The sequence below is a fragment of the Manis javanica genome, chromosome 5, assembly GCF_040802235.1.
Source record: "Manis javanica isolate MJ-LG chromosome 5, MJ_LKY, whole genome shotgun sequence".
In the NCBI taxonomy this organism is placed as follows: Eukaryota; Metazoa; Chordata; class Mammalia; order Pholidota; family Manidae; genus Manis; species Manis javanica.
In genome coordinates, this window is record NC_133160.1 from 85,784,752 (window position 1) to 85,802,266 (window position 17,515).

The following is a 17,515-nucleotide window of genomic DNA, read 5'->3' on the forward strand; positions in this document are numbered from 1 at the left end:
CTATGGTGATGATTACATGCTCTGTCTCCTTTGACTAATTAAAGGTGATACATTGTTTTAAAAATCGTCCTAACATTGAACCATCCTTTATTCCTGGAATATGCCCTACTTGGTCATAATATATCATTCCTTTAAATTCCTGAAAAGTCCAATAATCCAGACATAAGGATAGATTCTGTTCTGTAGCATTATTTAATCATATTTTTATTCACTCATTCATTCATTAAATATCTACTCAGTTTCTTTGTGCCAGACCTCATTCTAGCTTTTAGAGATACAAATATGAAAAGACATGGAACCTTTCAAGGATATTGTAAGTCAAATGGAGAAAACAGACAATATATCACAAATACAGTAATTATAATGATGGAGGTGTGTACACATTGTTTTGGGAACATATACATAGCCGCAGAGCACAAAGTTATTCAGAAGTAACGGAAGAATTACAAATATTAGTTTACTTATTTATTTTCAACAAATATATTTGAATACCACTTATATGTCAGATAATATGCTGGTTCCTGGGAGAGACATGGGCATACAACTCATTTTCTTATCTTTGAGGAGTTTCAGTCTAGTGGGAAGTGAATCCCATTATAGTTAAGACGTATACCAAATACCTGTGGTAACACAGAAGAGAAATTGTCTGTCAGGAGTTAAAAAGAAAGGCTTTCTTTACAGAGAAGGTAATGTTTGAGCTGCTAACTTGAAAGGTAAGCAGGGATTTATTAGATAGACAAAGTATGGCATTCTAAGCAGAGCAAGCAATGTGTGCAAAGGCATGCTACTATGAAAAGTCGGTCTGTATTGCCAAAGTATAAGGTACACGCTATTGGGAAGTGAGAAAAGAAATAAGATAGCAAACTATTATTGCACTCTTACAGTGAGTCAGACACCAATCTAAATTATTTATATAGATTAATTCAATTGATCCTTACAACGACCCAGGAGGGTTCAAGTAATTACTACTACGCTTTGCAGAAGAAAAAATTGTATAGAGATGTTAAAGATCATGCCCAAAGTCACACACTAGTATGTGGGGTGACCAAGATTTGAGTTCCAGAGCCTGTGGGTTCCTGCTTGCTATAGACAAGGATCGATCCATAAAGGGCTTTCTGCCATACTAAGGAATTTGGATTTAATTCAATCAATGAGCCATTGAGGTGATCAGATTTTTGTTTTTAATTCAAGTGGCATTTGAAAGACATATTAGAAAAGATAACTTTAGGTGAAAAAGGAAGTGGAGAAAAAGAGTGACATGAAGTGAGGCAAACAGTTCTATAGTCCATGTAAGAGATGATGAAGCCCTGATCAAGGACAGTGAATCAGAGAACAGATTAAAGAGATACTTTGGTGTAACTTAGGGATATGTTCAGTAGGAATAAGGAAGAATGAAGAGTCTGTGATTATTTCCAGATTTCTGTCTTGCATAACTAGGTTGGAATTAATGCCAGTATCCATGACAGAAAATATAGAAAGAGTATTCTAAACACAAGCTCTGTATTCTCATAGTTAAAAGGCCTTTAGTTATTTAGGAGCTTTTACATATGAAATATAAGTATATACAGTTATACCCTTATAGTTGCTGGTTACATATGCAGCATAAGGGCATACAGCAATCTCATGAAAAATCTACCATTTCAACTCAGGTATCATGACAGTCATTCTTCCAGTAATTTAATGCACATAGAAAAATGCCTGTCTTGTTACCAGGTTTAGATTTTTCCTTGCGTGGTTAGTACTCTAATATATCCAGAAAGCTATTTTAGAGAGCCCACTCTACTAAAATATGATTTCTGTCATTAACACTGCTAAATAAATTCTGACTGTAGTTGGCAATAGAATATGAGTTTTTTAAGTAGTTGTCATACAAACTGGCTTCTAATATTTGAACATCTATGCTTAACGTGTTGCATATACGAGTTCTTAGGCAGAAATGATAAATTAATAGGCATTTCTACACTTATCCTAAATTCTTGTCCATTGTCCATGGACAAAGTCACATGAATTTAAAACCCAGTCACACAGGAAAATGTCAATGTCAGTGATACTAAATGAGGCAAAAATATCGTATAGAAGTTTTATTTTTATGCCTCTAAGTGGAAATTATACAATAGTAAAATTGAACATAAAACTGTCTAGTAAAAGAAAAACTAGATTTTGTATTTTAATATTATAATTACTTTCTCCATAAAGCAAAGTAGTATAATTTGTCCTAAATCTAATTTACTAACCTCCTAAAATTAATTGGCACTGGAACTTGCATGCATTATATTAAAGTTCTTTGCTGATAAACAGTCACAAAAGTTCCAAAAATTATTAATTCTTCAGTTATTCCTCTCTTCTTCTGTTCCAGCCACTTCACATAGTAATTGCTCTTTCCTTTGAAAAACTCCTTATGTATGATACATTTGATTGTAACCAATGTCATGGTCAACTCTTTCTTAAATCAGTCAGTTCTTTCTTCATAGAGAACACTTTTGTGAAATCCTCTTCACCAGCCTAGTCCAAACCTCTGAAATGACACATTCATTAAAAATGATTAAAAGCATAGCTAGGGTAATCAAAAGTTCTTTATTTTATCTTCAAAATTGTATGACTTCATGTGAAGGCTCAAAAAAATACCTGTAGAGATTGCAATCTAATGAAAAAGGAGATAGAAGCATTGATTGTATGGCTTGCTGATTTTAAAGCTCTTTTATCTTTCTGAACTACTTTTAATTTCAGAATGCTTAAGTAACTTTAATTCCTAATACTGAAAAATTAAAAGTCCTAATACCTATTTCTTATTATGAGCCATAAATCCATAAAGCTTAGCAATTTCCATTTCTGTTTAAAAGCCAATCAAGTTTGAGAACAGTGCTTTACCACTAAAGAGTTTATGGCATAGTCAGGCAAACCCAAGAGATGAGAGCTGATATTAAAGCTCCAACTGTAAACATTGTCTTTTCCAAAATAAGTCTGTCTGATAAGTGATTCATGTGCTTTATTTTCTCCTGGCTAGAAATTCAAAATTGGAAATTCTAAATGTGGAGTCCTACAATGGAATTGAGAAAAGAGAGAAAATGAGCTAAATGGATAATAATTAGAGTAAATTTTGGAAACATTAAGCATATAAATAAAATTTCTCTTTTGAATCTCTAGTTTTCAGTCATGTGAATTTTGAAAGTTCTTAAATTCTCAAATTATGTTAAGTTTTCAACTGTGACTACTGGTGCTCAACAAACATGTTGAACTGAGATGTGTTACATTGCCTTTTGTGTGTGGAGGGAGTCTTTCTCCCTGCTAAATTACATGGAGAATAATTGTAAATAGTCCTTAGTTTGAATCAGTTTTATACCATATAACAGACACACAGATCAATGTACTGGTTTGATAGTCTGGAGTCTCATTTTACCTCTACAATTAAGATATATTGTCAATTTGATTTACTATCTAAGAAAGTATTAATGTTGCTCTTCATTTGTCTCTAAGAATATAGTTTCCACTCAACCATTCATAAATTATAAAAGTCCAATACATGTATTAGAGCCAGTTTCTTTAATTAGTATGTATACTGAGTTACAATGCAATTCCTTATATTACCAGAATCGTAATTGATGTGATTCACAGCAACAGTAATTATACTTGAAGAAAAGATAAATGTGCTTAAAGCAGCTATTTGTAAAGATACACAGTCCTTTCAGAGGGAAAAGTCCACTTCATCTCTCTATTACATTTGAGCCAGGATCTTGTAGTGAAACAAATGAATAATGCTTTTCCATATGTATGACTAATAAAAAAGGAAACCTCAGTAGTAAGGAATACAGTTGTTACACAGTAGGCTGCTAAAATGAGACACAATTTTTTGTTCTCCCATGTGCTATGGTGATTAATATCAAGAACCTAAAGATATTCTAATATTGGCTATAGTTTTTCCTTATGTAATATTACCAGTCTTATGTATGGTTTGTATGTTTTTTTCAGTCAAGAGAATCCATCCCATTAAATGACCTAAAGTCAGAAGTATCACCCCGGATTTCAGCAGAGGACCTCATCGACTTGTGTGAGCTCACAGTGACAGGCCACTTCAAAACACCCACCAAGAAGACAAAGTCCAGTAAACCAAAACTCCTCATAGTTGATATCCGAAATAGTGAAGAGTATCCTTTACATATGCAATTTTAAAGGGTGGTACTGCCTTATTCATATAGCTATAGATAAAATTTTGGCAAGAGGAGGAGTAAGTATTTACCTGGTCTCCTTCATAGCTAGAGAGTTTGCCAGATCTCACATTGAACTTGTATTTTTTTTAATTTTCAAAATGCTGGCTTACACAGGACATGTTATTTTTCACTAACATTTTACTATTAAATGTACCATACTTCTGGTGATGTTGATTAACATTAAAGTATGAAGTTACAAAATAACAACAGTTCAGCCTTCTTATTTTTTTCATCATCTGTCAGATTCTCAAATATACCTTGATGCTCTATATCTAGGATCTAAGTAAATGTTTTTCTCACTTTTTTTAGACAGAGCACCTCCCTTTTAAAATAGAATCTTTCTTAATCAATATATAAAATATAAACTAAGTTTTTTTATAATTTTCTTGTTTTGATATTTTTATGAAATATAGTTGATATACAGTAATATGTTAGTTTCAAGTATACACATAGTGTTTCAGAAGTTATCTGCGTTATTAAATGCTCACCCCAACTGGGATAGTTACTATCTATCAATGTAGAAAGATGTTACAGAACTATTGACTATGTTCTCTAAGCTATACTTTCATCCTGTGAAGAATTTATATTATGATTGATATTTTATGCCTCTTTATCCGCTTCACCTTTTTCACCCACCTACCCCAACCCCTCCCTCATGGTAACCACCAGTCACTTCTAAGTGTCTATGAGTCTAGTGCTGTCTTCTTTTGTTTTCAGACTCCACATATAAGTGAAATCATATGATATTTGTCTTTCTCCACCTGGCTTATTTCACTTAGCATAATACCCTCTATGTCAATCCATGTTGTTGCAGATGTCAGGATTTCTTTTTTTTATGGCTGAATAATATTCCATTGTATATATGTACTACCTTTTCCTTATCCATTCATCTATTGATGGACACTTTGATTGCTTCCATGTCTTGGCTGTTACAAAGTGGCAACAAACATAGGGGTGCATTATATCTTTATATCAGAGATTTTGTTTACTTCATGTAAATTCTTAGAAGGGAATTGCTGGGTTATATGGTATTTCTATTTTTAGTTTTTTGAGGAGCCTCCATACGTCTTTCCATAGTGGCTGCACCAATTTACATTCCCAACAACAGGGTAGGAAGGTTCCCTTTTCTCCACATCCTTGTCGACACTTGTTATTCCTTATCTTTTGGATAGTGGCCATTCAAACTAGTGTGAAGTGATACCTCAGTGTGGTTTCATTTTGCATTTCCCTGATGATTAGTGATGTGGAGCATCTTTTCATGTGCCTGTTGCCCATCTGTATTTCTTCTTTGGAGAAATGTCCATTTAGGTTCTGCCATTTTTTAATCAGGTTATTTGTTTTTTTTGTGTTGAAACATATAAGTTCTTTATATATTTTGGATATTAACTCCTTATCAGATAAATCATTTATGAATATATTCTCTCACTTGCCTTTTTGTTTTGTTGATGGTACAGAAGCTTTCAGTTTGATGTAGTTCCACTTGTTCATTTTTTATTTTGTTTCCCTTGCCTAAGGGAAAGATATGGTAGGTAATAGCTGTTCTTTAATTAAATGTTTGGGAGAATTCATCTGTCCAGGAAAAAATTGTTCACTGTTATGCTCAAGAGATTTTTTACCTCTATTTCCTTCTAAGAGTTTCATGCTTTCATGTCTTGCATTTAGGGCTTTAATCCATTTTGAGTTTACTTTTGTGCATGGATGTGAACAGTAATCCAGTTTCGTTCTCTTGCATGTAGCTGTCCAGTTTTCCCAGCACCAGTTATTGAAGAGACTGTCTTATCCCCATTGTATATTCATGGCTCCTGTATCATATATTAACTGACCATAGATGCATTGGTTTATATTTGGGCTCTCTTTCTTTTCCTTTGATCTGTGGGTCTGTTATTACTGTAGCTTTGTAGTATAGCTTGAAGCCAAGTTGTATAATACCCCAGCTTTATTCTACTTTCTCCTAATTGTTTTGGCTATCTGGGGTCTTTCGTGTTTCCATATGAATTTTAGAATTATTTGCTCTAGTTCCTTGAAAAATGCCATTGGTTTTTAGATAGGGATTACATTGAATCTGTAAATGGGCAGGATGGCCATTTTAACAATATTAGTTCTTCCTGTCTATGAGCATGGGATAGATTTCCATTTATTTGTGTCTTCTTTAATTTCTCTCATGAGCATCTTACAATTTTCAGAGTACAGGTCTTTCACCTCCTTAGTTAGGTTTATTCCTAGGTATTTTATTCTTTATGATGCAATTGTAAATGGAATTGTTTCCCTGATTTCTCTTTCTGCTAGTTTGTTGTTAGTATATAGGAAAGCAACAGATTTCTGTGTATTAATGTTGTATTCTGCAATTTTGTTGAATCCAGTTATTCTAATGGTTTTTTGGTGGAGTCTTTAGAGTTTTCTATATGTAATACGTTATCTACAAATAGTGACAGTTTTGCTTCTTCCTTACCAATTTGGATGCCTTTTATCACTTTATTCTGTCTGTCTGTTGTGACTAGGACTTCCAATACTGTTTTGAATAAAAGTGTTGAGAGTGGGCATCTTTGTCTTGTTCTTGATCTTAGAGAAAAAGCTTTCAGCTTTTCACCATAGAGTATGATGTTAGCTGTGGGTTTGTCATATATAGACTTTATGTTGGATATATATATATATATATATATATATATATATATATATATATATATATATATGTATATCCTCTATACCCATTTTATTGAGTTTTTATCATTAATGAATGTTGAATTTGTCAAATGCTTTTCCAGCATCTATTGAAATGATCATGTGGTTTTTATCCTTCTTTTTCCTGATGTGGTATGTCATGTTGATTGAATTACAAATATTGTATCATCCTTGCATCCCTGGAATAAATCCCACTTAGATGTGGTGGGTGATCCTTATGATGTATTTTTTTAATTTGGATTGCTAATAATTTGTTGAGGATTTTTGCTTCTATGTTCATCAGGAAAAATGGGCCATCTTTTTTGTAGTGTCTTTTTCAGTTTTGGTGTTAGAGTGATGTTGACGTCATAGAATGAGTTTGGAAGTATTCCCTCTTCTACTTTTTGGAATACTTTAAGAAGGATGGATAGTAGCTCTTCTTTAAATGTTTGTTAGAATTCACCTGTGAAGCTGTCTGGTCCTGGATTTTTATTTGTTGGGAGTTATATGAATACCAATTCAATTTCATTACTGGTAATTGGTCTGTTCAAATTTTCTGATTCTTCCTGGGTCAGTGTTGTACTTTTCTAGGAATTTTTCCATTTCTTATACATTGTCCAATTTATTGATGTATAATTTTTCATAGAATTCTCCAATAATTCTTTGTAGTAGTGTCAGTGTAGTTGTGACTATTCCTTTTCAGTTCTGATTTTGTTTATTTGTGTCCTCTCTCTTTTTTCTTGGTAAGTCCGTCTATGGGTTTGTTTATTTTGTTTATCTTCTCAAAGAACCAGCTCTTAGTTTCATTGATTTTTTTCCAATTTTATTTTTCTCTATTTTATTTACTTTTTCTCTGGTCTTGTTTCTTTATCCATTCTGACACCCTGTATCTTTTGATTGGTGCATTCAGTCCATTTACATTTAAGCTAATTATTGATAGATATGTACTTATTCACATCTTATTGATTATTTTCTGATTGTTTTTATAGTTCCTCTCTGATCCGTCCTTCCTCTCTTATACTCTTGTTATTTGATGATTTTCTTTAGTGTTGTGATTGGATTTCTTTTTTTTTTTATGTATATTATAGGCTTTAGGCTGTGGTTACCATAATTCCTTATAGATATAACAATCTATATTTGGTTGCTCTATTTCAGACAGTCTAAAAGTACTTTTTTCTCCTTCCTCCACATTTTGCATTAGATGTCATATTGGTAATTTTGTGCATCCCTTGACTGATTTTGTATGTAGTTGATTTTACTACTTTTGTTTTTTTTTTTAACTAATACCTTCTTAATTAGTAATTGGTCTACTATCTTACTGTGGATTTAAAAGGTAATTGCCTACCTCTCACTGCTCTTAAGATTCTTTCTTTGTCTTTAATATTTGCCATTTTAATTACTGTATGTCTTGGTGTTGTCTTTCTGGGGTTCCTCTTGTTAGGGGCTCTCTGTACTTCTAGCACCTGGGTATCTATTTTCTTCCCCTGATTGGGAAATTTTCAGCTGTTCTTCAAATAGTTTTTCCACTCCTTTGTCTCTTTCTTCTCCTTCTGGGATTCCTATTATGTATATATTGTTTGGTTTGGAGTTGTCATACTGCTCTCTTAGCATCTTTTCATTTTTAGGAATTTTTTTCTGTCTGTTCCTCAGCTTGGTTACTCTGCAGTTCTCTCTCTTCCATCAAACTGATTTTTTCCTCTGCTTCCAGAAGTCACCCAGTTATTCATTCCCTCTATTGTATTTTTAATTTATTGTATTCTTCATCTCTGAATGTCTCTTTTTCATATTTTCTATCTACTTCTTAAAGTTCTCATTGAGATCATCAATTCTTTTCCCTAGTTCATTGAGCAACTTTATGACTGTTACTTTGATTTTTTTATCAGGAAAATTGGTAAACTCCGTTTCATTTAGCCCTTTTTCTAGTGTCTTACCTTGTTCTTTTGTTTGGAACATATTCCTCTGCCTCCTCATTTTGTCTGGGTTTCTGTGTCTCTTCCTCTGTATTAGATAGATCAGCTGTGCTTCCTGGTCTTAAAAATAATGTCTTTATGAAGTGGGCATCCTTAGTGCCCAGAAGCTCAAGATTATTTGCTAAGTAGTTTCTGGCTCTCTTCTGAGCTGAGTTGCAGTTGCTGTTAGTGGGCTGTGGGAGGGGCCCACCTTTCTGCTTGTCTGCTAGTAATGGCTGATCCCCTCATCTAGCTTCTGTGTGCCCTCTGTATGTCGTGAGGCTCTTCTGCTGGGATTCATTGTTGGTAGGTCCATCATCTGCCTGCCAGTCAGTGATGGCAGAGTGCAGCTGGGCCAAGTGTGCTGAGTAGGGTGAGCACAGTGTGGGGTACTGGGGTTGAGCCATTGGGGCAGGAGGAGAGTTTAGAGCTGGCTCCCTCAAGCATGTGGCCAGTTGAACTGAAGAAGGGCCAGGAGAGCTGGGAAAGTATACCCTGCCCTCTGCCTCCCAGTCAGCAAAATCAGTCCACTGCTGAGCTGAGTATGCCGCATGGGGCAGGTATGCAGGTAGTTCAGCTGCATGGCAGAGACACCAGTGTGGGAGACGGAGAGTTTCAGAGCTGGCTCCCACAAAGGGAAAGCCAGGTAAGTGTCTTCAGCCATCCACCTGCCAGTCAGCAAAGTCAGACCACTGCTGGACTGAGTGGGCCAGGTAGGGAAGGTACACAGAGAAGCTTCTCCACAGCATTGAGCTGCCAGTGAGGAAGATGGAGCATTCAGAGTGCCTGACCAATTGGGCTGAGGGAGGGCTGGAAAAGTATTGTCTACCTGCCCTTTCTCCTCTGGAGAGAGAGCTCCCTCCCACCCCCACACCTCTGGCACACTTCCCACTGCTGGTAAATATTTCAGACTACCACCTCTGTGTTGGGTCTCAGCAAGAGTGACAGAGTGTGCCTGTCCTCCACAAAGACAGGAATCACAGCCCTTCAAAGTACTCCATCTCTCTCTGTGTCCAGCACTGTTAACCACCAATGCCCAATGCAGTGTGGATTCATATTCCCAGAGCAGATCTCCAGGACCAGGTGTGCAGGATTCTTGAGTATCCCCTCACCACTGCATTCCTCTCCCTCCCACTATGGGCTGAGATGGGGAAAGAACTTTGATCCTGATCAGTCACGATTCTGCCCCTTTGCCCTACTCAGTGTGGTCCTCTGTTCACCATGTGTAGAATGGTCTGTTTTGAAATCTTCAGGTCATTTTCAGGGTTAGTTGTGTTTGTTGTAGTTGCTTGCTCAGTGTATACATGAGAGGAAGTTTTCACCTTGCTGCCCTATCCACCATCTTTCACTGTGAATCATATATAATTAATTTTCTTAATCAGTTAACACGGCATTTGCTAACTATAAATGAAGGTTATGTGTGCATTGGGCTACCAGATTTCATTTAATGTGAAAATTTATTTTTGCTACAGGCACACACTTGAATGCTTTTTGGTAATGTCTGCCAAATGTAATGTTGAGCTGAGTGGTATGTTTTTAGGAGGGGAACAGCTTACTGCAATACAGGATAGGGTTACCATTTGCCAAAGGAAAATCATGTGTTTTACTAGAATATATCCCAGAGTGCATTAAGGATAGTAACAGCTCTATTCAAACACCTGACCAGGTTAGTGCTACAATAAGTGGATGCTTTTATAGCTATTATTATTCCATAGTAGATATTTCATTGTAATTACTGCTAACTTCTTTAATCATGTCTTTTATCTTTTAATTACTTCAAGTATGTCATCAAAAATTCTAATAGTAAAAATGTCTCATGAAACTGAAAGGTTAAAAAATTAGTGTTTATGAGTGCCATTACCACTTTGCCAAACTCAACCTGAAAGTTGTGGAAGGCATTGTCATAATTACACTATTAAGATGTATATATGATGGGGGATAATTTCCATATAAATACTTTGGCTTCTATTACCTTACTAGTCTCTCAACTGGGTACTCTGAAGCTGAAACATTTTAAATTCTTAGTTTGTGAAATAGCATAGTGTCTCACTGTTGGGTACTATACTCACTACAGAACCCCTTTAAGTATGAGTTTTGTTTACCCCATATCTGTGTTTATGCTTATAAGCAATGGCTTTTTTAAGTGTAAAAGGCAAATTCAGAGAATCCAAACTTTTTTCTAGAATATGTAGCAAGCAATAAAGTGACAGTGATACTCCTAAAATATATACTGTTGCATGTTCATCTCTAATAGTACTTCACTATTAGGAACCTATACACACTTGTATTCCACTGTAGTACAATGAAATAAAACTGAAGTCCTTAGAGCATGGAGAAAGTGCTTCTCTCACATATTCTCTATCATTTCTTAATATGGCTTTCCTTGCCCAGGACTAATCAGAGTCACTACATGTCCAAAATTCTCTTCTATGTCACTCTTTGCTTAACACTATCCAATTAACAAAATATACAGAAGAGTGTTCTTTTCTCATTTTTCAAATACCAAATATTTCATTATGATTATGAAGTACTGAGAAGGTGAAAAAAGTATTCAACTACCTACCTTTACAGTATAATCTGGCAGCCTTTCAGATGTTTAGAAATTGCCTAAAGAATTTATACTTCATTATATGACATCTGTGTCACATGAGAATTTCTAATGTAATAGGAGAAACTTAAATAATTACCAAGGAAACAAGATTCTTAAATAACCAAAATTGTCTTCATTACCCAACTCACTTAAACAAAAGAGAATGTTCACTGTAGATGTGTTAATATGTAACTAGGCCAATCTCATTCTCCTCTACTATTTGCTAGTAATGTAGTTAAGGGTAGATATTTCAAGGTTTGACCACCCGCCTACCATCATTCCTGCTTACCCAATCTTATTTGCACTAGAAGTTTTATGACTAGAGTGTTCTCGGATGAGTGCTTTCAAGTGTTTTCTAGGACTGTTTCAATTGAACTAGACTAAGGGAAATGTGGTTTAAAGCTTTTTCCCTTTTGTGCCTTATCTTCCAAACTGTTAAAATAGCTTTAAAAAGGTTTGGAATAATTTTGCATTTTGGATTACAACTTTCCTCTTCCCCAGAAAGACTTTTTTTGCCACCATATTTTGTTAATCATTTTAACATTTAATCTAGATTAAAGCATCAAACCATAGAGCACAACCAGCAGAAAATTCTGGGTAAGTTTATGACATACTTCTAGTGACTAAAGGCAATTTGGACTAAAATCTTCTTTAAAAACACATAGTTAAATTGGTGATACTGAGCTCACAAAATCATCTAAATGATTATCTATTTTAGATACATATATTAGGTTTTAGGTATTTGGATGCAGGTGGGTACTTTTTAAAAACCAAATATTTGTAAAATAAATATTAAATAAATTGTAAAACAAATCATTTTATTTCTAGAGTCACTAATTTCTTAATATGTTGCTGAACAATTTGTATATAGAAGACACTCAGGTGTGACTTTACATTGTGAAGCTTAACACAGTCTGAGCATTGTCTATCTTTTTTTTTTTCCCAAAGAAAAGAATCTGATTGGCTCAGCTTGTATCAGCTATCCTTCACCCTATTCCTTCCTCTATCCTGTCAGCCATGGTTGTGGCAGGATCACCTGATACAAACATGACAGCCTACACTCACTCTTTCACCAGGGGCAGTAGTTGAGGCCCTTCCGAAAAGAAAGTGGGGGATAGACAGGCAACCCAGTATGTCTGCTACATACAGTATTTGACTGTAGGATAGATTTGTATTGCTTTTGCTACTATGAAAGTACTAGAAAGAAAAAATGTTTACAGTAGATAAGGGTTGTTTAATAAACAGAAACTCTCTGACAATTGATTCAGATAGGCAGATGTAAATACATTTGCTGAGAGTATTTGAGTTGTTAGGATCTTAGTTTGTGGTATCAACAATTTTCATTTTAAGGTATGTCCTTACTGAAGATAAAAGTACTATCAGAGTACTGAAGTATGCTGAAGACAAAGTTATTACTATTCATAAAGACTGCAGTTGAGAATGTTGAATAATTATAAATGTTTGAGAAATTAGTGCTGATGAAGTCCAAGGGTGATCTGCCATTGATCATACATTCTCTATCCATTCTAGAAGACTATAACTAAACAGTATATATGGAGTTGCTAATGTTTATCTCTCTTTTCATTTTTCAGAACTTTTATAGTTATTTCCCTTATTATTAACACCAACCACTTTTCTTTAAAGAAAAGATGACACAGCCTCTGGCTAGAACATTTCAAACGTAAAGATATGTGGTCAAACTTCACTATCATTTTTGCTTGAGTAGAAGCTTCAAATTTCTTTCCATTGAGAGAGACAGAGAAACACAAAGAGAGAAGTCTTCTAAAGATGAACCTACAAACAGGGGCAGTTGAGAAACTGTCATGTCAATAAATAATTATAATTTTCCCCCTTTTTTAGTGATGACTGATAAGTTTTAGAAAAGAGTATTAGCTGCTTGTGGCATAACTTTCAGACTCAACAACTTTTACATTTTCCGTCAGAAATAAAAGGTTAGGGAAAATGCTTGTATTCAACACATAAACATCCCTTCATGGTCATCATCAGTGATTGTTAAAGAAGGGAAGACATACTGTCTAGACTTATAAACTAGTCCTCACAGTCACTCCCCTTCTAGCCTCTCCCCCTCCACATTGTTGCCAAAATATAAATATGATCTGTTACTTTGCTTAAAATACTTTCTGATTTTCATTTCTCTAGGATGAAGACCAGTATTATCAACATGACCTACAACATCCTGCATGTACTGGCCTCTGCATCTGTTTCAGACTCATCGCATCACAGGCTACTTACTCTTTGCTCTCTAAATTTCACTGGCACTAGCCTTCCTTCATTTCTCCTTATTGGCCATGTGTCTCCCTACTATAAGGCTAACTCTTCTGCCTGAAATGTTTATCCCTTCCACCATCCTATCCCACCTCCATTCCAACTCTTTGCCAAATTAACTTTTATTAATTCTTAAAATTTTAATTGGGCTAGCACTTACTTTCTCAGTGAAAACTTTCCCTGTCCTCCCCAAATTGATATATCCCATCCAAGCATCATATACATCTCTTTCCAAGCAGCTTTCATAATTATTATTTTATGTTTATAAAGAGTTATTTGGTTAATAACTAGACTCTATACGAGGTATCATCTTCTTAATTATACTTTTAATTACTATTGGGCATATATTTATCTTTTAACATGGTATTCCTAAATACTTGAAACTAGTATATGCTTTTAATTCCAAAATTAAAAGTATTAGTCAATGAAACCATCAGAACCCTTCTAGAATGCAAATATAATAAAACATCACCCCTTTAAAGAACATAAGATTGGAAAGAATGGAAATGTCAGCCAAGTTTACTTGAGAAGTAAAACAACACAGAAGTGTTTCCAACCATTGCTAATAACCTCTAACAATTCTAGAGAACCATTTAGCAATTGCTTGCCCAAAGTCAATAGGTTCTTGAAGTATCAAGTTAAATTTGAGAATATCCACTTGGCTTTAGTATTTTCAGAGTTTTAAAGTAACCATAGTAGTAGTAATGAACCAAAAGGCATGAATATTGTGCAGCCCATGTGATTCCATTGTTTTGCTGCATCCTGACCACTTGACAATACTTCATTTGATCAGGAAAGTCATCTTTACATCTTTAGCTAGACTTCTTTCTCTTTTCCATTCCATTTTCACATTTAACATTTTTTTCCCTTCTTTGAGATGAAATACTCATGCGAGCGTGGGAGATGTTTAGAACTATCAAAAGTTCTGAAAAAACAGAAGTAAAACCAATGAATTACTGAAGTAGTAATTAGCAAAAGTTTATTGTGCCACACAAAAAGGACAGTTTGCAAATGAGGAGCACTCAGATCAGACCAAGGACCGAATGTCAGAGGGATACAGTTAAAAGGCAGCTTATATAGTGTATAGGCAATGACTGTTAATTTTTCACAGTGATGAGTTACAATGTTAGAATTATCTCTAATGAAGGGAAATTGGTTAGTGGTTACAGCATATCAATTTTGGGAAACTGTTCAAGTTTTGCTTGTGATTTTCAGAGGTATAATAAGCAAGATGTGACCAAGGTCTAGTTAGCCTCCCTTGTCTTGCAAAATAAGCTAAATTAAGCTGTGTTTGTATGACTAAACTGGTTTTATCTGCTTAGGGCATTTTCAAGTCTAGTCTCCGTTTGTGTTTGATTTTAATGGTACTATCTTCTGGGAATCAATTACTTATGTGAGTTTCACTCACACGCTCAAGTCTGCACACAAATATTTTCCTTAAACTTTCCTTCTCAGTTTTATTCGGGGTCACCTCTCAGGCAGCATCAACCTTCCATTCAGTGCTGCATTCACTGCAGAAGGGGAGCTTACCCAGGGCCCTTACACCTCTATGCTCCAGAGCTTCAAAGGGAAGGTCATTGTCATCGTGGGGCATGTGGCAAAGCACACAGCAGAGGTGAGTGTACTCAGAAATGTCATATGCATATAATGATGAGTTATTTACCTGTCTATTTTAACAGACTGTCTAAAAGATATTTCTTTAGGAGGAAGTGTGTCATAAATCAAATGCGTTTTGAAGATCTATGTTATTGTAAAGAAGAGTTTGTCCACCTTTTCCCAGTAAACGAATTCAAGCTTTTTTCCTCAGTGTACAGTGTGAGGACCAATAGAAAAGCTTAGAAAAATCTAAATGGTATCCTAAGGTGGGGTTTTTGTTGTTTTTTGTTTGTTTGTTTGAATTGCTTTCTGACATTGTCAGGAAGTAGCCTCAGTTCATTCTACTGGGGCTTGCTTGGAGTCTCTGAAAGCCATTCATGATTGAGTCTGTTGGATTTGGAGGTTTTGGTTACTATAGGCTCCAAAAGTTTTTTGATAATAGAGAATTCAGGAAGGATATCATCTTTCAGATATGATGAGTATATGAAACAATAAAATGACTTCCCTCTCCCCTATGTTCTAAGAAAATTGAAAAATAAAACAAAATGTACCATATGAAGATCAAAAGTATCACCTGTATTTTTTATAAATAGTAAGTTAGAGAATGTAGTTTAACATGAGAGCCAAATGGGCTTGCTCATAAATCCTTGAGAATTAGAAAACATATGTAGATGTAGGCAACATGGAACCAAGGCAGGCTCTTTTTCTAAAGGGAAGGAAGAATGCTTCTGGAAAAACATCAGGAGTTTGCTCCCTGCTGCAGCTAATTCCCAAGAGGAAAAAGGGTGGTGCTGAGCCTTCACAAATTTGCCAGTCAAATCACTGCACTGCCCAGGAAAGAGTGAATGAAAGGACAAAAGGAAAGGTTAGGAATATCATTAGAAAAATTCCTTCCTCAAAGAAATCAGCTGTGGAGATTAAATATTCCCCTCTAATATGTACATTCCTTTATGTCTGTACAAACTGAGTAATCCAGAAAGGTTATCACTGGAAATGTAGTCAGATGAGAACTTCCAGGTTTTGGCCATTGGCCATTTTAAGCACCCAGTAATCCTTGTCTCAGAAGTACAGGGCTGATTATAGCATTGGCGTTTGACACTAAATGAAGATGATCCTTGATGATTAAACTCAATTAACCATATTCAGAAGTATCTGAGTAGATATTAGTTATAAATCATACATCACTGCATCACTCACGCCTCTGTGTAACTATATGGTATCTGATAGGGAACATTCTAAATATACCTATTTCAGAGGAAGTCAGTATAGTAAGTGACTAATTTTAAGTAATGTACAATTTTAAGTAAATGAGAGCATTTTAGAATGAAAGCCATGGTATCAGAATTATTTTGATGTGAGTTGTTATTATTAATATTTATTATTATTATTTTGCTTCTGCCACAATACTGCTGCTGCTATGTTAATCTGTATTGCCATATGATTCCAGTATAAAAATATCAATTTTCAATTACAATGCATATTAGTACATTCAACCCACAGAAATACTACTGAATATCACATATTTCTGGGTCTAAGTAATATATGGCCTTAGGAAGAAACCTTACAATGATAATAACCCCATTTACTCTCTTTGTGTGCTAGGCACTATGGTAAGTACTTTACATATATTATCTGATTTTACTCTCCACAACAATTCTATGAGGGAGGCATTTGCATATGAGAAAACTTAGACTCAAAGTTTATCTAATTTGCCTGTGTCAGAGCCAAGATTGAAACTCGAGTCTATGTGACTGTAAAGGCCATACCCTTAACTCAGTGAGCTCTTAAAATTTTTGAATCTGAATGCTGCTATTTGTCCTGTTTTTTAAAATAAGCTTATCTTGACTTTTCATAGACCCAGTATAAGAAACCAAAACCTGACATAAACTTTTATGCTCTAAGCACTAACAAGCATAAGGCTTTATTTTCATAAAACATTCACCATTTGAATGATGGTGTCTAATAAGTAGACTGTATGATTTAATCTTCTTAAATATGCCAAATGTTTTCAAGCATCATACTCATTATGTGAGTCTCCAGATTATGTTTATTCTAATTTTGACATACAGGTCAAAACAGATATATAAATAAACAGATAATTCATTTATTTCATTAAATAATCAATTATAAAGCATTTATCATCTGTTATATGCAAGACACTGTGAAATGCCATAGTCTGTCACAGTGCAAATAAATTTAAAAGTGCAAAATATGAAGGAAATCTGGAAGCA

The 17,515-nt window shown here is 34.8% G+C and overlaps 1 protein-coding gene across 6 annotated transcripts in view; it reads left to right on the plus strand.

Annotated features, from left to right (window-relative positions):
• Positions 1–17,515, plus strand: part of TBCK (TBC1 domain containing kinase) — a 197,001-nt gene that overhangs the window by 154,483 nt on the left and 25,003 nt on the right. For all 6 annotated transcript variants that reach the window (XM_073237202.1, XM_073237205.1, XM_073237204.1 and 3 more), the window contains 2 exons: positions 3,967–4,142; positions 15,144–15,303. In XM_073237202.1, coding sequence (XP_073093303.1) covers positions 3,967–4,142; positions 15,144–15,303 — 336 coding nt within the window. The remainder of the gene's footprint in view (positions 1–3,966; positions 4,143–15,143; positions 15,304–17,515) is intronic.